This window comes from Sceloporus occidentalis, unplaced genomic scaffold, assembly GCF_023333645.1.
Source record: "Sceloporus occidentalis isolate IW3139 unplaced genomic scaffold, rSceOcc1.0.p SCAF_101, whole genome shotgun sequence".
Taxonomy (NCBI): domain Eukaryota; kingdom Metazoa; phylum Chordata; class Lepidosauria; order Squamata; family Phrynosomatidae; genus Sceloporus; species Sceloporus occidentalis.
The window spans coordinates 3,073,040-3,095,783 of record NW_028317081.1 but is presented as its reverse complement, the minus strand read 5'-3'; the positions used below and the strand labels follow the sequence as shown (position 1 = coordinate 3,095,783).

The 22,744-nt window shown below is 40.4% G+C and overlaps 1 protein-coding gene across 1 annotated transcript; it reads right to left on the bottom strand.

Moving 5' to 3' along the window:
• Window positions 1-1,785: 1,785 nt before the first annotated feature.
• On the bottom strand, window positions 1,786-4,631 carry LOC149283991 (serine/threonine-protein kinase NIM1-like). Its single transcript, XM_089497332.1, has 3 exons — window positions 4,340-4,631; window positions 3,109-3,377; window positions 1,786-2,535 (listed from the first exon to the last, which is right to left on the bottom strand). The coding sequence occupies exons 1-3, from the start codon at window positions 4,629-4,631 to the stop codon at window positions 1,786-1,788; spliced, it is 1,311 nt and encodes a 436-aa protein (XP_089353458.1).
• Window positions 4,632-22,744: the final 18,113 nt, after the last annotated feature.

Below are 22,744 nucleotides of genomic sequence, written 5' to 3'. Positions count from 1 at the left end.
TGTTCACGGTTGCAGTTATTAGTGAATTTAGTGAATACAATACCCAAGAACATAGACGTTAAAAGAACAGCCAACGTGTTCTTTGTGTCTCTTGGCACCCTAGTCTGCCTGTGAGATTTAATTTACTATTTCGTTAACGTAACTTACGCAAGGTCGACCCCAGTGAACTTCTGTGCAAGAGCTTGGATTGCCCATAGTTACATCAGGAAGATTTCCTTAAAATCACTTCACTGACTGAATCATCAATATTTGTTAACTGAGATCTTGTAGCCAAGGTTGGCCAACAATAGTGAAGTGAACTGAAATTGCAACACTTCTGCGCACTCAGAACACATATGAAATGGGATAAAAAGAATATCTTATAGGCTGCAAAACCAATTCACTAAAAAAGTAACATGGCATTTTTTATGTCAATGCCATAGTATGTTACTGATTTTTTTTTAAAAGATACCGGTATTTAAGAACACTTTTTCACATAAACTGCTAAAACACAACTAGAAAAGTAATCTTTGCAAATCCCACATGCCACAGAATACTACCATATTCCTTGCAATGTTAAAATAAAACTTTAAAACACTGATACAAGGTAGTATATTTTTAAAAAATAATTTTGGAATATGTTTCTTGATTTGGAATGGTACTGTACACGGAGAACACCCTACTTTATTGCCCAAAGAGGGCGCCATACTACCAGAGGCCTTTCTCCAGTAGAGTAGAGTAGAGTAGTCTACATACTCACAATGCATCTTTCTTGGTACTGTTTTGATAAAAAAAATAAATCAATTTGAGGTCTGTACTTTGACACTATGCTTTCATTCATTCGTAAAGGTGAACCTCTCCTCCAAAACAAAAGAACCGAAACCCCTAGCAGCATCCATGGAGCCTCTTCTAACACCTTTCTCTTGCTAGAACTTATAGTAAACTTTCCCTCACCTTTCGGTTTTGATTTGACAAAGGCACTGTTGGTGTCAAATGTGGGGCTGCGGAATATAAAAGGGCTCAATACACTTGGGGATAAAAAAAATGAAAATGTTCATCTTATTCACTATGCAATATGAAGAGCCTTCTCTGCTCTTCTCTGAGGACAACCCCTCCTGAATTGTTATTAAATGTTCTAACAGGACCTCCTGCAAGTTGCTTTAAGGGAAACCACAGAAGATCCTGGCCCAAAGCACCGCGTCATTAGTGATATTTGATCAGTTCACAAGGTTCTGAATCCTTAAAAACACCAGACATGGTATTTTGTGTCAATAAAAACCATTGACCATGAATATTTTGGCCTCATAGAGTGGGTTTAGCCCAGAGAAAAAGTTAGGGGTCCACCTACATAACAAGCCAATCATTGAGTATACTCATCAGTCCATTTTACATTTATGTTTTTTGACGTCTCTGTGTATCTGGAGACCACGTTGTCGTGGTGGAAATCCCTTCCCAAATACTGGAGAGCTAAATCCCAAGCGATCAAATCATTTTTACATTCTCAGGAAGCTACAATATCTTAGCAATATTACTGTTCCTTATTGCTAATGATCTAAAAAAAACAAAACCTGTGTTTCAATTTGATTTCAAATGGAAGCGCAAACACTATTATCTAGCAGAATGGTTCAAGACCTATTTCATTAAACCCTTCAAGCAAATATTATGTTGCTATTTACATCCTTGTAAAAAAAAAAACACAGTATCACAAATGTGTCCTGAAAGGCATCATGTAATAATATGAAGATTGCCAAACACCGAGCACCGGTTACACGCTCAATTTACACAGTAAAGAATTCCAAACAAGTTTTATAAAATGGAACAAAATTTAGATGTATGCCTTATTTCTCGGCGTGTTCGATGAGGCTTCCTTGAATTCTTTTCTTTGGGGTCAGAATGTATGGCGACAGGGATATTTTCTATTGCCCTCTTCTTCTGGACTCTATGAAGAACAATTCTGTAGATTCCTGTTATTGAACTCCGTGAGTCTTTTCCCCGGTTGTTGAGAATATGTTCTTCTGTAATGCCTAAACTTTCCAGGGTAGCCTTCACCTCTGACTCTTCTTCTTTGAGTACGTTTGTATCTAGTAGATGTTTTGGGTCCAACTTGACTGGTTCCAGTGGCTTTGGGTATTCTATCCCATGCATCCATTCACTGTTCACTATGTAATCAACGCTGCACCTTTCTGAAGGTATTGGTTGAAGCATTCCCTTGATTAGTTTTTGGCAGGGTTCTGACACATAGGGAGGAATGGTGTAGGTCCCATCGAGAATGCACTTCTTTAATTTGGCAACGGTATCTGCTCGGAATGGCATGCTGCCAGTCACCATAAAGTACAATAATATTCCCATAGCCCAGATATCAACATAGACACCGATGTAATGTTCATCTCTGAAGAGCTCAGGGGCAGCATATGGAGGAGAGCCACAGAAGGTGTTTAAAGTTTCATCTTTTTTACTTATCGTGCTAAATCCAAAATCTCCGACCTTCACGCAAGTGTTGCTGGTGTAGAAGACATTTTCGGCTTTCAGGTCTCTGTGTATTATTTGGTTATCGTGCTGATGAGAGAGGAACAAAAATGATATCATATTGTGTCACACTGCTGCTTAAACTTCATAACGGGACAGGTTCAAGGTATTTCTCAATTAAAATTAAACGGGAAAGTATTTCCCCCCCTTTTTTTGACATGATTGATTATCAAAATAATTACTCCCTCGAGGAAGGACTCTTAGCTCCTTAATTGGAATTAACGACTGGCTTTTCTAAATAGGTTTATTATGACCATGCTTCAGCGGGATTGCAAGGCATTGGGTGAACAGGCTGCTTATGAAGGGTATGTATTATGAAGTATGCTTAATGTGCAGTCCTGCCCCCAAGGGCAGCTTTTTGGTTCCCCAACTTTAACATAAGTAATAAAGGGACAATTATTTGTAAACTGGAACCTGCAGAATTTAGGGCCACTAACTTTCCAGTGATATAAGGAATCTGTCACGTTCTTATAAGTCTCATCCCTACACCAATGGGGCCCCAAAGCAGCAGCCTAATCTGCATACATGGTAGTCCCATCCCTGTCAGTACCTGCTTTACCCAATTAACCTTTATATTAAAATTCTATTGAGATGCTTTCTTACCATGTGCTTCACAGCGGAAACTATCTGCGAGAAGATGATTTTGCTCTCAGATTCTGACAGCTTTCCTTCTGTGTTAATTTTGGCAAACAGCTCCCCGCCTCCTGCATATTCCATGACCAGGTGTAGTTTAGACAGGGTTTCCAAAACTTCGTACAACCGAATGATGTTGGGATGATGCAGCTTCTCCATGCTTGAAATCTCGCGTGATAAAAGTCGCTGTGTTTTTGGATCCAGCTTGGTTTTATCCAAGATTTTTATTGCAACTTTTTCTGTACAAAGAAAACAAACAATACAATGTTACATCAAGACAAGACCTAGGCATCAATATCTCTGGTCTCTGCAGCACATTTGGTTATTGAGGCTTAACAAGGATCATCAGAGTTATAGATGAATATCAGAGCGACAGAGGATACCTTATCAGCTTCCATATTACAGCTCATCCTCAGATGGAAAGCATACAGTATTTCTGGACTTTGCTAACATTATTATTATTTATATCCATCATATTCCGCAGCATTAGCTATGGTTCAAGAAGATCTAATGGAGCCCATGATTGGACAACGCACTGGTGGTGCGGTTCCACGACATTTGACACACCTTGACTTTCCATGAATAAAACATACAAGAATTGTAGTGAGAGCTTCTTAGTGACTAAAAGTTCGTTCCAACGTTGACAAATACTACTAAGTAGGATATAGGGAGATCTTTTCACCATAATCACTCATCCGACAATGCCTGGACTGTGACCAAATCATGACAGGCAGCATAATAATGGGATTTGTTTTTGGGTTGCTATATTTTTTGGCAAAAATGGCACAATTCATTTTAAGGGATCATTTAAAAATAGTCAAAGTCTCAGCCATAACTGCATTACTATTGCATTATTATTGCAGAGGTTGTATTCTATATGCATCTATATAAAAACCTTATAGACTCATACACATGAGCAGATGTGTTGCTCCTCAACGGAAAGGTTAAAAATACGTCCGAGTCTTGTCAGTATAGCCTCCATAGTATCCCTTTCGCCATGCATCCTTCTAAGGTGGAACATCAAGGAGAAGACCTTCTTGGAGGTAACTCCCATAAATAAAGTCTACCAAGTGGGCAGTGATCTTATCTTTAAGACCTCTATTGTATATACTGTAGAGCACTATAGAATATGTTGGCTCTTTCTATATCAAAGTTCTTTCAATTATGTTCTTTGTTAACAATTTAAAAAAAAATGTTTTACCTTTAGTGAGAACATGAATTCCAAGCTTGACTTGTGAGAAATTGCCACTTCCTATCTCACCGCGTAGGCGATAAAAACCAAGCCTTTTGCCCAAGGTCAGCTCTTTCACAGTCCTCTCATCCCGTGACATATCTTGAGTAAGTTTTTCAAAAGGCGTGAGCTTGCGTGGTTTCTCTTCTCCGTCTTGTTCACCGGACTCAGATCGCCCATAGTCCTCCAAGCTGTCGTGGCGGTTCCAGCGGGCATACCGCTGGTTCCCTCCCGCCCCCCCATTCATGTACATCGCTGTCATTGTCAACATCTGGACGGCTATTGTAAATGGTTCTTCCGGAAATAAAATGTTTTAAGTGCGCAGATCAGCACTGAGAGTGTTTTGAAAGATATCCACAGCCAATGAATATGTTAAGAGTTGGTTGAGATTTACTACAATAAGAATTAACAGAACCACTAAAATCTCTTCTAAAATGCAGTTACTAATCAAGAAGCCTTCACTGGATCGTGAACGCGTGTCCTCACGTAGGAGTTGTAACAGTTCCTCTTGGATTCTGTGCTTGTTCGAGAACAGATTTGTCCGTCATCACTTTCATCATTTACTCTACTCCAGTGACCCGCTTTTCATCGGCTGGCCCCGTATTACCGAAGGCTGCGGATAGTCCGGACGACACGGTGAGTGTGAGAATGCCGGCTCCTGCTCCACAGAAGTAATTATTTGCTGTCTTGGTCACATGGCATGACAGGATTAAACAGCAGCAATGTCACTTTAGCCTCCTTAACCAGTCTGCATTAAGCCTTCTCAAAAGTTATCCAGACGTCTGGCTCTTCCTAAGGAGAGATATGAAGAGGATGTCCTGAACAATTATGCAAGCGCATTTCTATATAAGTGCAGTTAAAAGATGTTTGTATGGTAACACATATTATATATATATATATATATATATATATACTACCATTCAAAGGTTTGGGGTCAGTTAGCTGTTTTCATGGAAAATTAGGACATTTCTAGCTGTAACATAATTGTAAAAAGGTTTCCTAATGATCAGGTAGCCTTTTAAACATAAACTCAGATGTGGAACACAGGAGTGATGGGAGTGATAAAGGGCCTCTGTGCGCCTATGAAGATATTCTTTGAAAAATCCTCAGTTTCCAGCTACAGTCATTTATAACGCTGTATTTCTGGTCCATTTCATGTTATTTTAATAGAGAAAATGTTCTTTTCTTTCAAAAACAGGGACATTTCAAAGTGACCCCAAACTTTTAAACGGTAGTGCGTGTGTGTATATATATATATATATATATGTGTGTACAAACATGCCTAGGTCATCTGCCTAACTGGGATAGGTAAATAACCATTTATCACTTTCTAGACACCGGAAGTAATGGCTGTTTATAGTTTAACTTAATATTTTATATTTATATATATTTTTTTTTTTCCATCAACTGAATTAAATGGATACTTTGCATGAATGTTGCATGAAGCAATATATTCAGCATTATGCAGGAAATTAGAGGTTCCTTGGTGTTCCACGTTTAAAAGAAAGCTGTCACAAAAAAAAATGGTAAAGCTATGTTTAAGGGGACTGTATCCTAAGCAGATGATACAAAGCATGCAATCTAATTACAGCCTGTGATAGAAATGGGGTTTTTAGGATAATTAGTAATTAATAAACGCTATTATTTATTTATTTACTTTTAATGATTCTCACACTATGGATATATTCAGTATAAACCAAGGGTATCCGCAAGGACGCTTAGGAGAAGCTGTACATAAAAATATACTAATTAAAACATTACACACTGCTTATTGTGTTTTGTACTTGGTACTTTTTCTTTAACCCGAGAGACGCATGGCTCGTTATAACTCTCGATAACATGTACCGTCAATAAAATAGTACGATAATCAGCAATTGTCACTAAATCAAAGAGGGTAAATAATCTAAGTGAAGAGAAGGCTGTAGAAAATCAGTAATGTAGGAAAAGTGTTGAGTAAATGGGGTTAACAGAGAGAGTGGGGGCCACCAGATGCATTTTAATGAGACCGGCTCCTTGAATTCCTTATGTCTTCATGAAGTTGCCATAGAGAGAATAATAGCTGGACATGAGTTGGTGCCAAAAACGTGTGGGTAGATCGCTCCTTTAATAACACTGCCTTTTAATGGCAGGTCTGATGGAGAGCATTCATGTTCATACTAGAAAAATAAAACCAAGTGATCATAAAAAAAAAAATCAAAAAAAATCAAAAAAAAATCACTTCTTATGACTCAGAGGGTCAACGTGAGCTTTTAATCTATGATTCAGCATGCTTACGCTCAGAGGTGGACTAAAAATGGGATAAATTTGGTATTTGCCCCTATTGGCAAGGGCACTCGCTGCTTAACGGTTGCAGTGTAATTTATTTATTTGCCTGCATTACACAGCAGGAATAAAGTTCTTGTGCTGGGCTATATGGAAGTCCAGATGGGTGCCTACTTAGAGTATGGGGTCTCTCTTCTGCTCCCATAATGGGAGTATGATTAGTGATGGCAGAATGAGACCAGGACCAGCCAGTAAGGAGCTCTTTCTGTAGTCACATGTTGCCATTAGTAAGAGTGGGAGCAGAAGGGCTCTTGGCTCATAAGGAAAATGCAGGGGTGAGAGTTACTGTGGCTCGACCCAAAGCCAGCAGCCTGCAGCTACAGGAAAAGAGATACCCTGCTGGTAGGAGCTTGGAACGGGTTTTATGGGTTATGGGTAATGGCCACACTCTATCTTTTTTAATCTGAACAATTCCAACATCACTAGGGATTTTTTGATAAACAAGAAACTTTGTTTCCTGAATCATGAAGCTATTACCATGTTCATCATCTTCAGAATAACAATTTGATATATTATGTGTCACTGTAAACACTATATATACGCACAAGTTATTCTTTGGAGTATGGCCACACCTGACCTTGATCAACCCCTACTTATGGTGAGCAAAACATGACAAAAGCCTCCACTGTCATCCATCACATAACACTCCACTTCCCGGCTCCTCTACAGGACAAGAGCTGCAGAGAACAGGTCTCAAGTAACATCTCGAAAACATAGTATGTGTCAGAAGTGGTCACCCTATTTCAGCTTGGAGGTGCCATGAAGCCACAGCGTGCTACGCGCAGTTGTCACCCCTTGCGATCATGTACTCTGCAAGCTGTGAGATGTGTCCCTTGCTCTTTCCTTGAATATTGGTATATTTCTAAATACTAATATATAAATTAATGTATAAATTAACTATATAGTTCTCGCATTGCTTGTAGCACCTCACAGAAATTCTCATACTCATTGGATTAAATTTATGAAGAATTCTAGGGTAACAATCGCTATGGAAACCCGTGGAATAGTCCTGCGATTCCTCTACACTCACTGTTTGACTTTTAAATTGCACCTTATGAATATGGTACATTAGGGACTATGTATTAACAGCCAAAGCCAACTGTTTGAGCTTTCCTTTGGTTACTATGGTGATTGCACACCATGGCACAAAAACAACTCTTGGTACATAAGCCCAATAGTTTCTTACTGCATATTTCACCTCTTTTTTAAATGCAAACAAATTAAAGCTTGCAATAAACCGTGTGTAATATATATATATATATATATGTTTCTTTATTTAACAGAATTGTAAAAGGTTTGATTGAATTGACAAAACCCCAAGAACAAATTATTAAGTATATAATTAGAACATACAGAATCAGGGCCCGGGTCTGCAAGGTGTAACAGCATAAATAGCTCGCATGTTAGGGAGCCCTTGTATATGGCCTAGTGCTATTCACTACATCTAGATTGTAAGCTCCTTTGAGCAGGGCCCTCCTCATCTGTTGTTTCTGTAGGTCATCTTGTTATGTTATATAGTAATTGTTATGTGCCGTTTACCCATTGTACAGCGCTGAGAAATCTGATAAGACTATATAAAACAATAAATAATAAATATTAACCCAGCTCTTATCAGGTTTGTGTGCAGTGGCAGTTTTTAATATCAATGTTTTTTATATAAGATTTGGTAAATGTTATCCTGCATTACGTTGGATGTATGGACAATTACACATATTATTCAAGCACTTATACAGCCCACATACTCAGAGGGACGCTGGGCATGCACCGGTCAACAATATGTGAAATGTATACTAGACTTGTTGATTTGGATTCATCCAATTGGATAGCAGGGAGAAACAGATGAAGAAAGAAGAACAAGAAGAAGCGGAGCTGCGGGAAAAGGGACAGGCACACAGAATCAGTTGGTGGAGAAGGTAGGAAGACATTGAGAGCACGCGTGAATGAGAGTGTGAGAGAACATGAATGAGAGTGAGAGAGAGTGAATGTGTGTGAGAGAATGTGAATAAGGGTGTAAGAGAGAGAGAGTGAATGTGTGTGAGAGAATATGAATGAGGGTGTTAGAGAGAGTGAATGAGAGAGCGTGAAAGACAACAAATTCTGTTTCTGAATGGAAAAAAGCCCACCAAATTTTGTCAGAACTGAAAGGGCAGGAATTTGTTGTTGGAAAATAAATGGACCAAAAAATTAAAACAAAATCTGTATCTGAATCGTTTTTGGTCTAATGTAAGTGTTAGATATATATATATATATATATAGTGATAAATGGACAAATGACCAGAAAGACAACAAATCGTTCGAGAGATGAGAAAATCAACAACAGGTCCAAGGAAGTGGCCCCCCTGGTGGGAAACATCCATAATAAATACACCTCTGGAGAGAATGCATGTGACAGGCTCTGCAGTAAAATAATTGTAGTATGAAATGATTGTAAGCTTGTTTGAACAGAGCCCTCCTTACCTTTTGTCCAAACTGTTACATGATGCAACTTCTTACATCCTGCTCACCCGCTGTACAATTAATAATAATAAATAATAATAATACTGAAACAACAAACCCCAGCTGCACATGACCAAAAGAAGCTTTAGAGTTAAAGCATGATAATCCTTAACAATTCTGAACAGGCGCATCCAGAGTTATCTTTATCTAAATGGGTAAATTGACTTAAATCTATGTAGTGTGCATAAGCCGCTGTACTAGAACAAACACTTAGGAGTTATGTAACACATCGGAGATGATTATCTTCACCAACGCATCCCCTGAAGTTGCTGCTCTCCCACAAGTTATACAGCTTGGCTTATATCAAAGCAAGAAACATTACATTTGTAAAACAAATATATATTCCGAACATCCCCCCACTCTTACAAAAGCAATTTAACAATGAGGGAGAGAAAACATGATGGGCAGGAATAATTATACAATATATCATTGGAAAAAGATGTTGGCTCCATGCTACATTCTAAACGTAAGGTGTGTAGTGGTTATAGATACCAAAATGTCGTCCTGCTCATTTATTCAGAGGAATTGCTGTTGGACAGTTTTAAGGGTTTAGAGGAAAGTGCTCAAAGTTTTCAGATTTTCTATGGGAGCTTATGGGAGGCAGAAGGTGGTTATTTTTTTGGTATTATCCAGGAAAGATCCCACAAATCATCCCCCCACCACACACAAACACACCATGCCAGCAGTGAGGAGAACTCCTATTCCCCTTGAAGGCCCCATGTTAGAAGCGGGGGGCAATTACTGTAGATAGTTGGATAGTACAATTTTGTTCATGTTTGAGAAGCATACTTAGGGTCTCCCTGGGTTTGACGTGGAGTCTCTAGGTGAAGCCCTGCTTCCCCAGTTTCAGTTTCTTCTTTCTCCTTGAAGGGGAGCAGCATTTGGTCAAAACCCACTTTACCCCTGCTATTCACCCAATTCCCTCCTACTCCAGGTTGCCTTGGGATAGTCTCACCTTTTCACATGACTAGTCCTGCTGTTCACAAAGCTGCCCCCCACCCATAAGAGGGAGATATCGCCCGTTAGCCAACCCTCCGAAGTCCCCAGGTATGTTGAAAGGGCTTTGCCTACAGATAGGGCTACACCGGTATCAACAGAAGCAGCGATAAAGGTCATTTTCTTGGCAATGACGTTCCTGTTATGGTTGCCAGTTTTAGTCCTAAATTTAACCCTTATGCATATAGGATACTGACAGAGTGATTTCTCTGCCTAGTGGGGTTGATGTTGAGGAACTACTAGAATATTTGGAAACTAAGTAGGTATCTAATTCTTAGCTCATGTGTAAACACTTCATAAACATCAATTGGACCATACTGGTCATGTAACTATTATAAATATTTGTAATTATTCATTTATGAATTAATGAGGAGGGAGGTAATTTAATTAATTATTTATAAAGTGGTTTATTAGTAGGCATTTATGTATTTGTATGTAAACTTGTAATGTATTTCATTCTTATTCTGTTTTGGAATATTTGTCCCAGTTGTTCTTTAATCCGTTCGCTTGTTCCCAATGCATAACATTACAGTACAGAGAATCAGTAGTCCAGAACAGAACATCAGATCTCATGGGCTAGACAGGATTAGGCATAAAACCCTTAATGACCCACAGGTGAGACACCTAAAGGATTATGCAAATCCAGCTGGTGAACTAGTTTAACATTAGAAGGGCTGGCAGGAACATAAGCCGGCACACGTTGTTCCAGACGGTAAGACAAAGCCTAATGCTGACATAGAAACACTGTGTTGCTGTATCAGCCCTGAAAAAAAAAAAAATTGTTACCAACTGCTGGATGGGATTGGGCATTCATCGGTCATCGGGAAAACAGCGTCATCTCTATGGTGAATGGTCTAGAATGGACCCTTTAGAAAATACCTCTCTCTGGCATTTTCAGTGCTATGATGCCACATGGTGGACACGTTTTGCCAAATTTTAGTCTTAATCTGGTTATGTGAGAGGATGCAAATATATGGGACCCTGTAGCAGGTGAGAAAATCACAATATATAATTAGTCACTTCAGTGAGGTCACGTGAACCCTAAAGATTACTTAGTCTTAATACCAAACTTGCAAGGATTATTGCAGATATTTAAATGTCCTCTAATTTAATCTATAAATACTTGAGTCCAACAGCCCTATTGCAACTATTATTCATCTTTAATATACCTCACTACATGGGAAACAAAAGGGCCATCATTATAAAAACAGTTACCCCTACGGCTAATTAAGTATGGCATAAGATAACATCACAACAGGGTAACCAACTGTAACTAAAACAAATTACCAAGCCGCACAGAACCCTGACTTCAACCCCATCAAACACCTTTGGGATGAACTGGAACGGAGATTGCGAGCCAGGTCTTCTCATCCAACATCAGAGTCTGACCTCAGAAATGCTCTACTGGATGAATGGAAACACTCCAAAACCTTGTGGAAAGCCTTCCCAGAACAGTGGAAGCTGTTATTGCTGAAAAGGGGGACCAACTACATGTTAATGTCTATGTATTTAGAATGCAATGTCATAAAAGTCCTTGTTGGTGTAATGGGCAGGTGTCCCAATACTTTTGTCCATATAGTGTATGAGCAAAATGAAGCAGAGACATCAAAGAGACCTTTCCTTTATTATTATATTATTACAAAGCATATTCAGGTTTTACCTTTGGTGTCATATCTTTCTATAATTTGTGATCGTCACCTTCAGGAGAGCTTTGAACCTGGTTAGTAGACATCAAAAGCGTCAGCTGCAATGGCAGCCAGCCACTGATATATGCGGGATCTGTTAGCAGGCACATGTTTACTCATTGTAATGGTAATGAAGAGGAAACAAGTGCCTGTAATCCAAAATTATTACAGAATATCTATCATGAAAATACTGTTGTTACAATGTACAACAAACCTAATGTCAGGACACGGGTGATCAGGTCAGGTAGGAGCCCATGCGCAGGGGATACTTGGGGTTCAGTATGTAACCCACAGTGCATGATTATGCAAACAAAAGACACCACAAACAGAAATCCAGGTAATACAGTGTATTTCATGTATATAACAGGACCAGCAAATAGGGGTGATATAGTCTAAGCAAGTAACCGGACGTATGGCAAAATAAATACCGGTAATAAGTCTTTTGACAGGGAGCCCACTTGGAAGGGCACGGAAAGGCACACTGCCCACTTGGAAGGACACAATAGCAGGGAGTCCACGTGGAAGGACACAATAGCAGGGAACCAGGAACAGTACAGGTGCAGAGCCACAGCAGGAAGGTCCAGAGACTTCAATACAAAGGCCCTGACTGAAGGGCAGGGCAGGTTCATAAAGGCAGGGTCATCCAGGTAACAAGGCCCAGCTGGATGTAGACTAGGGCTCAACCCAGGTAACAAGGCACACCTGATCCCAGTAATTGAGTTCTGAGTGCCCCAGAGGGCAGAGGGTGGCCACTAGTGGTAGCAGAGTTCTATACAACAGGTATGAAAAAGCCATGGTTCAGGCAGCGAAAAAGTGGTTCCTGACACCTAATGAGTTGGCCTATTAACTCTTGAGTTCCCTAGTGAGATAAATGTGTGATATAAAAATGCATTAACCCCTTAAGGACCAGGCTGTGTTTTACCTTTTGTGCCATTGGGACCGAGGCTGTTTTAACACTTTTGCAGTGTTCGTGTTTAGATGTAATTTTCTCCTCACTCATTTAGTGAACCCACACAAATTATATGTTGTTTTTTTCAGGACAAGAAGGGCTTTCTTCAGATACCATTGTTTTAATCATATTATCTAATTTCCCATAAAAAAATAAATAAAATATGATGAAAAATGAAAAAAAAACCCCACAATTTCTGACTTTTACCCCAAAAATCTTTTACTCATCCAAAAAAGCTAATGGAAAAACCTACTAAATATATTCTACTATTTGTCCTGAGTTTAGAAATACCCAAGTTTTTTTCTTTTGCTTTTTTCTGCACGTTATGGAGCATTAAGTACAAGTAGTGTTTCGCTATTTCATGTGCCATTTCGGGTATCTTTGAAGCCGGCCAATGCAATTTACCCCATCAAATCATATATTTTTGAAAACTAGACACCCCAAGGTATTTCAAATGCTAGAATTTTAACTCTTTCCATGCACTAATTCTACCACCAGTCTTTGTCAAACTTTGTGGTAATAATTTATTTTGTGTTTTTTATCGCTAAAATTGCTCTTCAGGTATGGATTTACAGCTCCTGGTATACATCAAACAACACCCCAATATATGTTCAGCAACATCTCCCGAGTACAGTCATACCCCCCATGCATGGGTTTGTCGGGTTGTTTGGGAGGTAAAACGCCACATTTAGGAAGTGCACATTTTTTAACTTGGAACTTTTACATCTGGTCATTCTGCCCCCATGTCTTAATAGGACCATCTTTGAAGCCGGCTAATTCAATGATCGTTGATCGCCTCCTAAACGCTTTTAAAACAGGCGTCCGCCGCCATACAATGTATGGCGGATGTTGACGCCCCAGGGAGGGGCCAGACATGGCCCATGATGCAGATCGTTGATCACTTTCTAAGCTTGTTTAAGTCTCATGACGTGTCAGGCACGTCATAGGTCGTTAAGTGACCGTTTTGCATGACGTGCCTGACCCGGCAATGGACGTTAAGGGGTTAAAACTAAATGACCAGGGTGTTTGTTTGTTTTTGGAAGCCCCTGCCATAGGTGAGATCCTCGTGGTCCACTACAAGGCAGAAACTTAGAAGCAGAACGTGTTGGCAGATAAACACCATTCAGCCCATCTAGTCTGTCCGAATTCTGAGTACTTTCTTAAGTCTTTATATAGATTTTATATCATTATGGACTGACACTGAAGCTTGAATGCACATCTCATAACTCTCAGCCATCCATTTAGTTGGCTGAACATCATGACAAATACAGTTTGTAGTATTATACAATAATAGTAGCTGGTAAATGTAGATTGAGCTTTGGGGGCTACCATAAGTCTTCAGGACAAAACACTAACTTTTGTTGACTGCATCTATAAAAATATTCAGCAGCTATATTTCTGTCTGAACCTCATGGGAATTCTAGTTATAGACTGGGGTTGTGGTGGCCGCCACACTGACTGCAGATTACACAGCGATGTTACAGAGTCAGTATAATTTCAAATCACAAACAGTAACAAACTGGTACAACAGGAGGAGATGGATCTTACAATCTAGACTGGGGTAGTTGTGGTTAATCTTTACAACCCCAGCTATTGTAAATAGATGTTGTCATATTGTGCTGGTTCATGATGCTCTGTTAGCCACAACAAACGCGGTCATTTCATTTTTCTTATTAATCTGTAATTAACATTTTACTCTCACCAGTAAACCCCACTTATGAGCCAACAAAAGTAGGCAATGGGGATGAGGTAAGAAAATCTACTGAGGATATTTTGCCCACCACCTCAAAGAAATCTTGCAGACTCCCATAGGTATGAGCACTTCTCTCTGTCTACTGCTAATACCTCTCCCTATACACCCAAGCATTCTGCTAGCATCTCCTGCTGCTCTACTGTATTGTCTGCCTACCTTTAAATCCTCAGAAATAATTACCCCTAAATCCCTTTCCTCACGCGTTGAGGTTAGGACAGTACCAAATATTCTATACTCTGCCCTTGGGTTTTTATGCCCTAGATGCATTATTTTGCCAGTTGCCACAGCTCTGACCATTTTTCCAGTTTACCTAAATCATTTGCCATTTGGCTTCTTCCTCCAGGAACTTCAATCCTGTTGCAAATTTTTGTGTCATCAGCAAAAAGACATACCTTTCCATCAAGACCATCTGCATAATCCATTTAACAATTAAACTCAGAGATTGCAATTTATTTATAAGTCTTCTATGTGGCACAGCGTCAAAAGCATTACAGAAATCTAGACTTGGACACCCAATCAAAAAAATCAATAAGGTAAGACTGGCTGATCTCCCTGTTTCTGATCTTGAAATCCATGTGATTTTAGTTGTTAAGCAATGGCATCTTCACCCATACAATGTGTGCTATCCATAAGAAAGGTTTATTATAGCCACATATAGGAAAAATAGGAAATAAATGCAAAGACAAAATAACTTTTTTTAGTAACTTAAAGGATTCTCCAGTATGCTGAATAAGTTTAAAAATCTGAATTCAACATTTTAGATGGTGTCTTTATGCTCTCCGTACGATAAAGGGAATTTGCTTTTAAGAGACAGGTCCTCGTAATACTACACAGTAAATCAGATTTCCATGGTCTAATTCATTACGGTTTTGGATGCGCGGACAAGAATAATCCCGATCTTAAGGTTTTCTGCAGCCTGAGAAAAATTATTCGAAAAGCACGGACAGTGAAAAATAATGTACTCACCTTATGATGCATCATGTAAATAGTAGACAAGACTTTTAAATTCAGATGCTGGTATAAAATGTGAATGTGGCTCTTCTGAGGGCCAGCAGAGCAGAGGTCTGGTGCTGATCTGTAGCCTCCTGTCAGATATGATCTATTCTTGGTCATGAGTCTTGGGTTTGCTGGGATTTAAGTATTTCGTAATGAGCCAGCCTGTTAGCACTAAATCTTCCTGTCCTGTTCCTGTGCCTTTTACAGACTACTCTGATGTGCTACATAATTGACACAGAGAATTCAGAGTACGAAAAATCTCTTATAAGTGCATGGAGACAGAACTTAAGAAGAACAGACGTGTAGGAAGTCTCTGCAGCGTCGAAAGCAAATGGAAGGAAGGCATTACTAAAATGTAAGATGAATGCAAACACTCATGACATCCTAAACAGGGCCATCTTTAATGTGGGGCACAAGTTGCAGCTGCACCGGGCTCACGCTAACCTTGTGGTCCAACGTAACTGTCCTTGGGTCCCCTCAACATCTACCAGAGCACATTAAAGCTGTGCAGTGCGCTGCATGGTACGATGGAGTTGGCCTTTTAAACCTCTTTTTTTTGGCTATGACATCATATCCCAGAGCCTGGCATCATTATGTACTGGATACAAACTGCAGTATCATGTAGTTCAAGTATTAACTCCTTCCTCTTTGCTTATGCCCATTATTGTTCATTAGAAATAGTAGGAAAGCCAAATGGAGGAGATGTGGGAGGTTTTATTCCAAGTAGAAATCTCAAACACATGGCCTACTCCCCTAGAATTCATGAGTATTATATGTAAAAAGTGATCCTGGTGCAAAGATCAAAAAGTGGGCTTTTCACCATAACAATTTCATCTGAAGAAGAGACCTCTGAGGTTGCAAAAGCTTATGTAACTTTACATCTTCTCTAGTTCTTCCCAATTAAGTATCAACTTTAAATAAAGGCTCCATTTTCTCTTGGGGTAATACAGTTTTTTCATCATAGCAACAAATACACTGTTTCACCTGACATTCCATAGGTTGCTATAGTGACACAATTTTTTTAAACTTTGCACCATAATTATGTTGTTTCTGACAGCCAAAGTTCACCATCATGTCCTGTGGAGCATACGTTCACCAAAAAGAGAACCTTACCTGGAAAACAAATCTCGTTTCACTAGATACCCCAGTGAGTGTCAAAAATGTTCAAACCAGATCTGTCTATCAAACTAAAGGTGCGCAAATAGACCAAGTTCTATGAAGACTTTTGTTCTGGCCTAGTAACAATCTGGGGTTTTCCCCCAACATCACTCAACTAACGATTACAATGATGGTGGTTAAAAATCAACCACGACAAATGTTTTTTTAAATCACTAGGGAATATCCATAAGTGAATGAGAAATCTCTTTAGTGAGGGACACTTCTCAGGATATGATGTTCCTCGCAGATGACAATTGTCCAAGATAAGTGTTTTTGGAGTCATCTCTATGCAGTAATGCACAACTTTACATCAAGCTGGTGTTTAGCATTGGTGCCAATGCTTGCTTTATGGAATCAATAACATGGTATCTATTGTTTGTGCTCAGAAGTTTGTGTCATCCACGTCTACAGGATGGTAGCTCTGGAATATGTGTGCTTTGAATGCTAATCCCTTCTTGTTTCATCCATTCGTCCCTCCGCAGTCCACTCTCTGTGGTGCATTCATAAATATCCTATGTGCCCATAGGATAAGCCTACCCAGCGAAAGTGTCAGATAGGATTCTGGCTTGTTTGAGAGCCTTGGTTAGGAAGCACCCCAAAGCTTGGGTATCACTGTGTGAAAGTGAATGTCACCTCAGAAATGTTTAATACTCCTTTTTTTCTTTAAAATGGTACAGATTAGCTTGTGTAGACAACCCTAAATAGTTCTGCATTGTCATCTTACAGTCATAGAAACCAGTCCCTGTGTGCGATTAAAAGATGAAATAGTCCTGGCACCCATGGGCGTAGGAACCCCTAAAAATCTGGAGGGGATAGCATTTTTACTGGTAGGGTATACCTGACCATTTCACCAACAGGGACTTTTATGACATTGCATTATAAATACATAGACATTAATATGTAGTTGGTCCCCCTTTGCAGCTATAACGGCTTCCACTCTTCTGGGAACGATTTCCACAAGATTTTGTAGAGTTTCTGTGGGGAATTTTTGCAACCATGCCTTTATGGACCTTGTTTTGTACACTGGGGCACAGTCATGATGGACTAGAAAAGGACCGTCCCCAAAACTGTTCCCACAAAGTTAGAAGCATAGTGTTGTCCAAAATGTCTTGGTATATCACCTTCAGCTCATAAAACGTTCTACTAGATGAATGGGAGAAAATTCCCACAGAAACAGAAAAATCTTACAACCACAGATGGACCGCACTGGACACGGCCACAGAGACTACTATGATGTACTGAAGGAACCATCTAAGACTCCTAACACGTCATGCACACAGGAACATATCCACACACTTAAACACTTGAATAACATACATACACATGCACGCACTAACAAACACACACACAATAATACACCCCAAAACAATCCCACCCTAATATACCTAGACACATGCCCACTATAACACACCTGGAAACATACTAACATACCCATAAAAACAGATGTGCACAATAACATACCCACAAACATACGCTATCGCACCCAGACACACATTCAAACACATCCTTCACTTACTCTGCCTACCCCTAGATTTAACACGTGGCGCTTTGTATTAGTGATGCCCTAGACCAAGTAGCACCCCGCAATATTCTCTTGTGTCCAAATGCTACATACAGTGACACACACACTCATTTTAACCAGAAATAGGCCTGGATTTAACCCTAGGTGCCCCTGAGTTAAACATGTGTTACAGGCAATCATTCTCTTCCCTTTAAGTACGACATGCCTGCTCATACACACACATATGCACTGCTCTTACGCATGCCTGCCCACAAAAACACACATATACGCTGCAATTGCCTGCACATACACACTTGCCAGTACTCACACATATGCACTACCCTTATACACGCCTGCCCAAACATACATAAACTGCTCACACACACATGCCTCCCCATAAATATACACTGCCCTTGCACATACTTACACAGACGTATACACTATAAGACAAATACACTCCTTATATACACACATATACACTGCCCATACACACGTATGCACATACACTGCCCATATATGCGCGTGCCCATACACGCACATATACACACCTGCCCTATACACACACACACACACACATATGCCTGCCCAAGTGCCCATACACATTCATAAACATTGCCCATATACATGCCTCACCATTTGTATATGCACACACACATATCCTTCGTTTTGCACATCAGACCCCCCCCCGTTTTGCACATCAGACCCCCCCTCGTTTTGCACATCAGACCCCCCCTCGTTTTGCACATCAGACCCCCCCTTCATTTTGCACATCAGACCCCCCCTTCGTTTTGCACATCAGACCCCCCCTTCGTTTTGCACATCAGACCCCCCCTTCGTTTTGCACATCAGACCTCCCCTTCGTTTTGCACATCAGACCCCCTCTTCGTTTTGCCCATCAGACCCCCCCTTTGTTTTCAACATCAGACCCCCCCTCGTTTTGCACATCAGACCCCCCCTCGTTTTGCACATCAGACCCCCCATTGTTTTCCACTTCAACCCCCCCCCTCGTTCTTCACATCTCTTACCTTTCTCTTCTTCTTTTCTGCTTTCTCTTCTTCCTTTCTGCTTTCTCTTCATCCTTTCCTTCTGGTTTGCCGCTCACTCTCAGTGCAGTGCGGCTGCGCACAGCTGTTTATGCTGAGCGCCTGGGCTGGGATATAAACGTCATATCCCATCGCCCGGCGCTCAGTGACAGAGAGCACACTGATCTCCCCAACCAGTCCTGCACGCTGCAGCTGCTGATCGGGCAGCTGTGCACCACTTACAGCCCTGGGAGGGGATTTCTCTATTATCGGTGCCCCCCACATGATTTCTTGAAGGGGATCCATCCCCCCCGGTTCCTACGCCCGTGCTGGCACCCGATCTCCTGAGTAATCCAGATAGGATTTCCTCGGTTCTGTTGCTCCTCTTAGTGATCCGCCAACACACATAAACACAGCTGTTCATCAAAAACCCTAAACCCAAACAGTGCATGGAAATAAAAAAAGGCTTCCGGAACAAACAAATGATGATTCAAACAACACAGGGGCCTACAGCGTGGCAAAAAGCTCACCTGCCAAAAGAAAAGGGACTTCAAGAAGATATCGTATGGCTCTGGGCCTTAAGGTAACAGCCTAAGGAAAAACCAATGGGGTGGCTCTTCATAATGAATAAAGCAAGGGGAATCCTAACATAATGTTTTTTGTTGTATTTATACATATGGGTGACCATTTTGGCATCTCCAAAAAAGCTATGCACATGATCACATTGTTCCTGGACAGTAAGTAGCCCTATTGGGCACATTCAAGGTGAGAATTTGTAGGCAGGCATGAGAAGCCTGAGATACCCCACTAATCCTTTTAAATAATTCTAGCCCTAAAGGCTTAATTATAGAAGATAAGTGCACACACAGGACATTACACAGCTGTACATGTACAAAGCTTGCCCATTGGGAAGGGACTGTGACATTCATGCCGACTGCCCTCCCCGGGACTGCTAACCATAGGGCTTCTTCTAAACGCCCCAGGCTTTTGTACTGTTCCTACGTCCTCGTTAAAAAGCGATGCAGCTCCAATATCTACTTGGTGCTCTAGCCATACATCGTAGTCACTGTGTGTGTTAAGAAAACACAGGAGTAAAACCTATGTTCCTGTCTTTGTGATGCTAACTTCTTAATGAATCGAGCAATGCCATTTTCACAAAGAACTGTTACTTCTTATTCATGAGCTGCAACACTTGGTTTGCGAGATCCAGCACTAGTATCCCCAATAAGCTTTATCTATGGATGATGTTCAAGGGCAGAACACACAAAACCTGTATAGCACCGACAATGATGAATGGCAGGAGGTAGTAGATACATTAACAGTTGACAAGGTTACTGTGTCATGTATGGCAACATTCATGGTTTTCTACCTTGTCTGTGCCATAAACTATGGCCTCTCGATGCATCCTTGATTCAGTTCACAAGCAACCAAACGCATTCTCATGGCGGAGGCGTTTCCATGTAATCCTATAAATGGCATAAAGTGGGGGTGAGACTGATTTATACAACATTAAACTGAAAGAATGGTGGTCACTCCCTGGTGGCAGATCCTGGACACTGGGGCATTCTGTTGAACACGGTCGAACAGTTTTTTATATGCCTTCTCCAGTTCCCACACCTGTGTAATTAAAAAGTCTAAATCACCTTTAAGTCCTAATGCATCTGGGAGGTCCCACTCCCTGAAATCCCGGATGTCCTCAATCCGCCACTCCGCTGTACTTCCGAAGTCCGGATCCTCCTGAAGACTATCCCATAATAATCCCAGGCCACCAAAGTCATAGCCCTCTGGAGAACATTATTTTGCAGTTCCCCAATATGCTTGCTCTGTATACCACTGCAGAGCCCTATAGTGATCTTCCAGCTCTACCTCCTGTTGGACCAGCTTGTCCAATTCGGATACCCATTGGTGTGCCTTTAATAATTCTTAAAACAGGAGGTTTATTCTACAGATAATTATTTTTTTCTCTCCTGTGCCATTCCTTATGGCCTCTTAGGACATGAATTAGTATGATGCACGTATGTAGTCTGTCCCTAATGCCTTATTAGTAGCATATTAGCCTACGTTCATCTTCTATGGGTGTTAGAGTCGTAGTCACAGTAATCACACATAAGAGGCATACGAACCTCTAAAAAATGAATTGTAATGTTTTACACTATATATTTCTGAATTATAATAATCCACTAATGTTTATTGAGAAAGATTGATTGTGAATAGACAGACGGTAAATCTGTAAATTTAGAAACACTAACTTTCCTGATTTCTCATGACAGCCCTGCTGTAAAAAATAAAATAAAACAGTCTATAAAGGGTCATTGTACATGTGTGGATGATTAAAACAGTATACGTGTAAAATTATACAACATAAGAGCTTTGGAGACATCTGACGCTGCAGCTCTTAGCAGCTTGAGGCAGAAACGAATGGGGGCACTTTCTGTGCATGCTTATGGTGGGGGGTTCTTGTTAGAACCCCCTACAACATTCACTAAGCTGGAACTGGAGCTGACTGGTGGTAAGTATATGGGGCCACCGGGGACTTCAAGGGGCCTCTCAGCTATCATATGCATTAAAATATTATGATGGCTGGAGTGTCCTTTTAAGAAGGCATCATAATTCTCCGGGTAGTCACTAGTTCTGTGTATAAAATTTGGTTTACAGCAGAACTCATAATGGAAACATAACTTTCCGCTGAAAAATGGCATTGCCGTACTGTGCATTTCGTTGTTATTCCACTTCTCCTGGAATACAGGCAATCCCTAATGTACAATTAATTGCACTGTTGAAGGCAGTGCTGACAATTCCAGCCTAATGAACCAAAAATGTGCCGATTCAGGAGGGAATATAACCACGCTAGATTAAAATGAAAAGTAACAAATAGAATACAAATCTGCATGCACCCAACAAACAGGATTAAAACAGCAAATATATCTTTATTTGACCATAAAATACAGTTCTGTACACAGTAATAAAATTAGCATTGGTAAAAAAATATGGTTTATTCCATTTTGTTCCAATAAACACCCTTTTTCTGTTGATCTGGAGGCTCCCATGATTGCCAGCCATGTGATATTTGGTATGGCTTTCCATGGCCAAACATTGAGCTGATTCATCATGGCAATGCTTATGAAGGCCATTCATCCATTGACTTTCATTAGTCATAGCATTAGTCTGGCACTGATTTTTACCCTCTACGAGATGTGGCTTCAATTACCAATAATCTCAGGTTATTAGTGTATTAAGGTTTTTATTACGTAGAGAAATAATTAGCCACAAACCTATTCACCAATCTGCTCTGAATCCATTCCATAAGATCCAATACAAACAGTAGAGAGTAACCTGGGAGAGAAGTCTCAATCAAGACTATCTCTTGATCATAGACACAAATGATCACCACCCTACTAGAGGGAAGCAGGGAAACCTCCAATGACAGAGCTCTATTGTCCTCTCTTCAGACACAAGATGTCATGGCATGACACCCTGTCACTGTGACATTCTTCTTG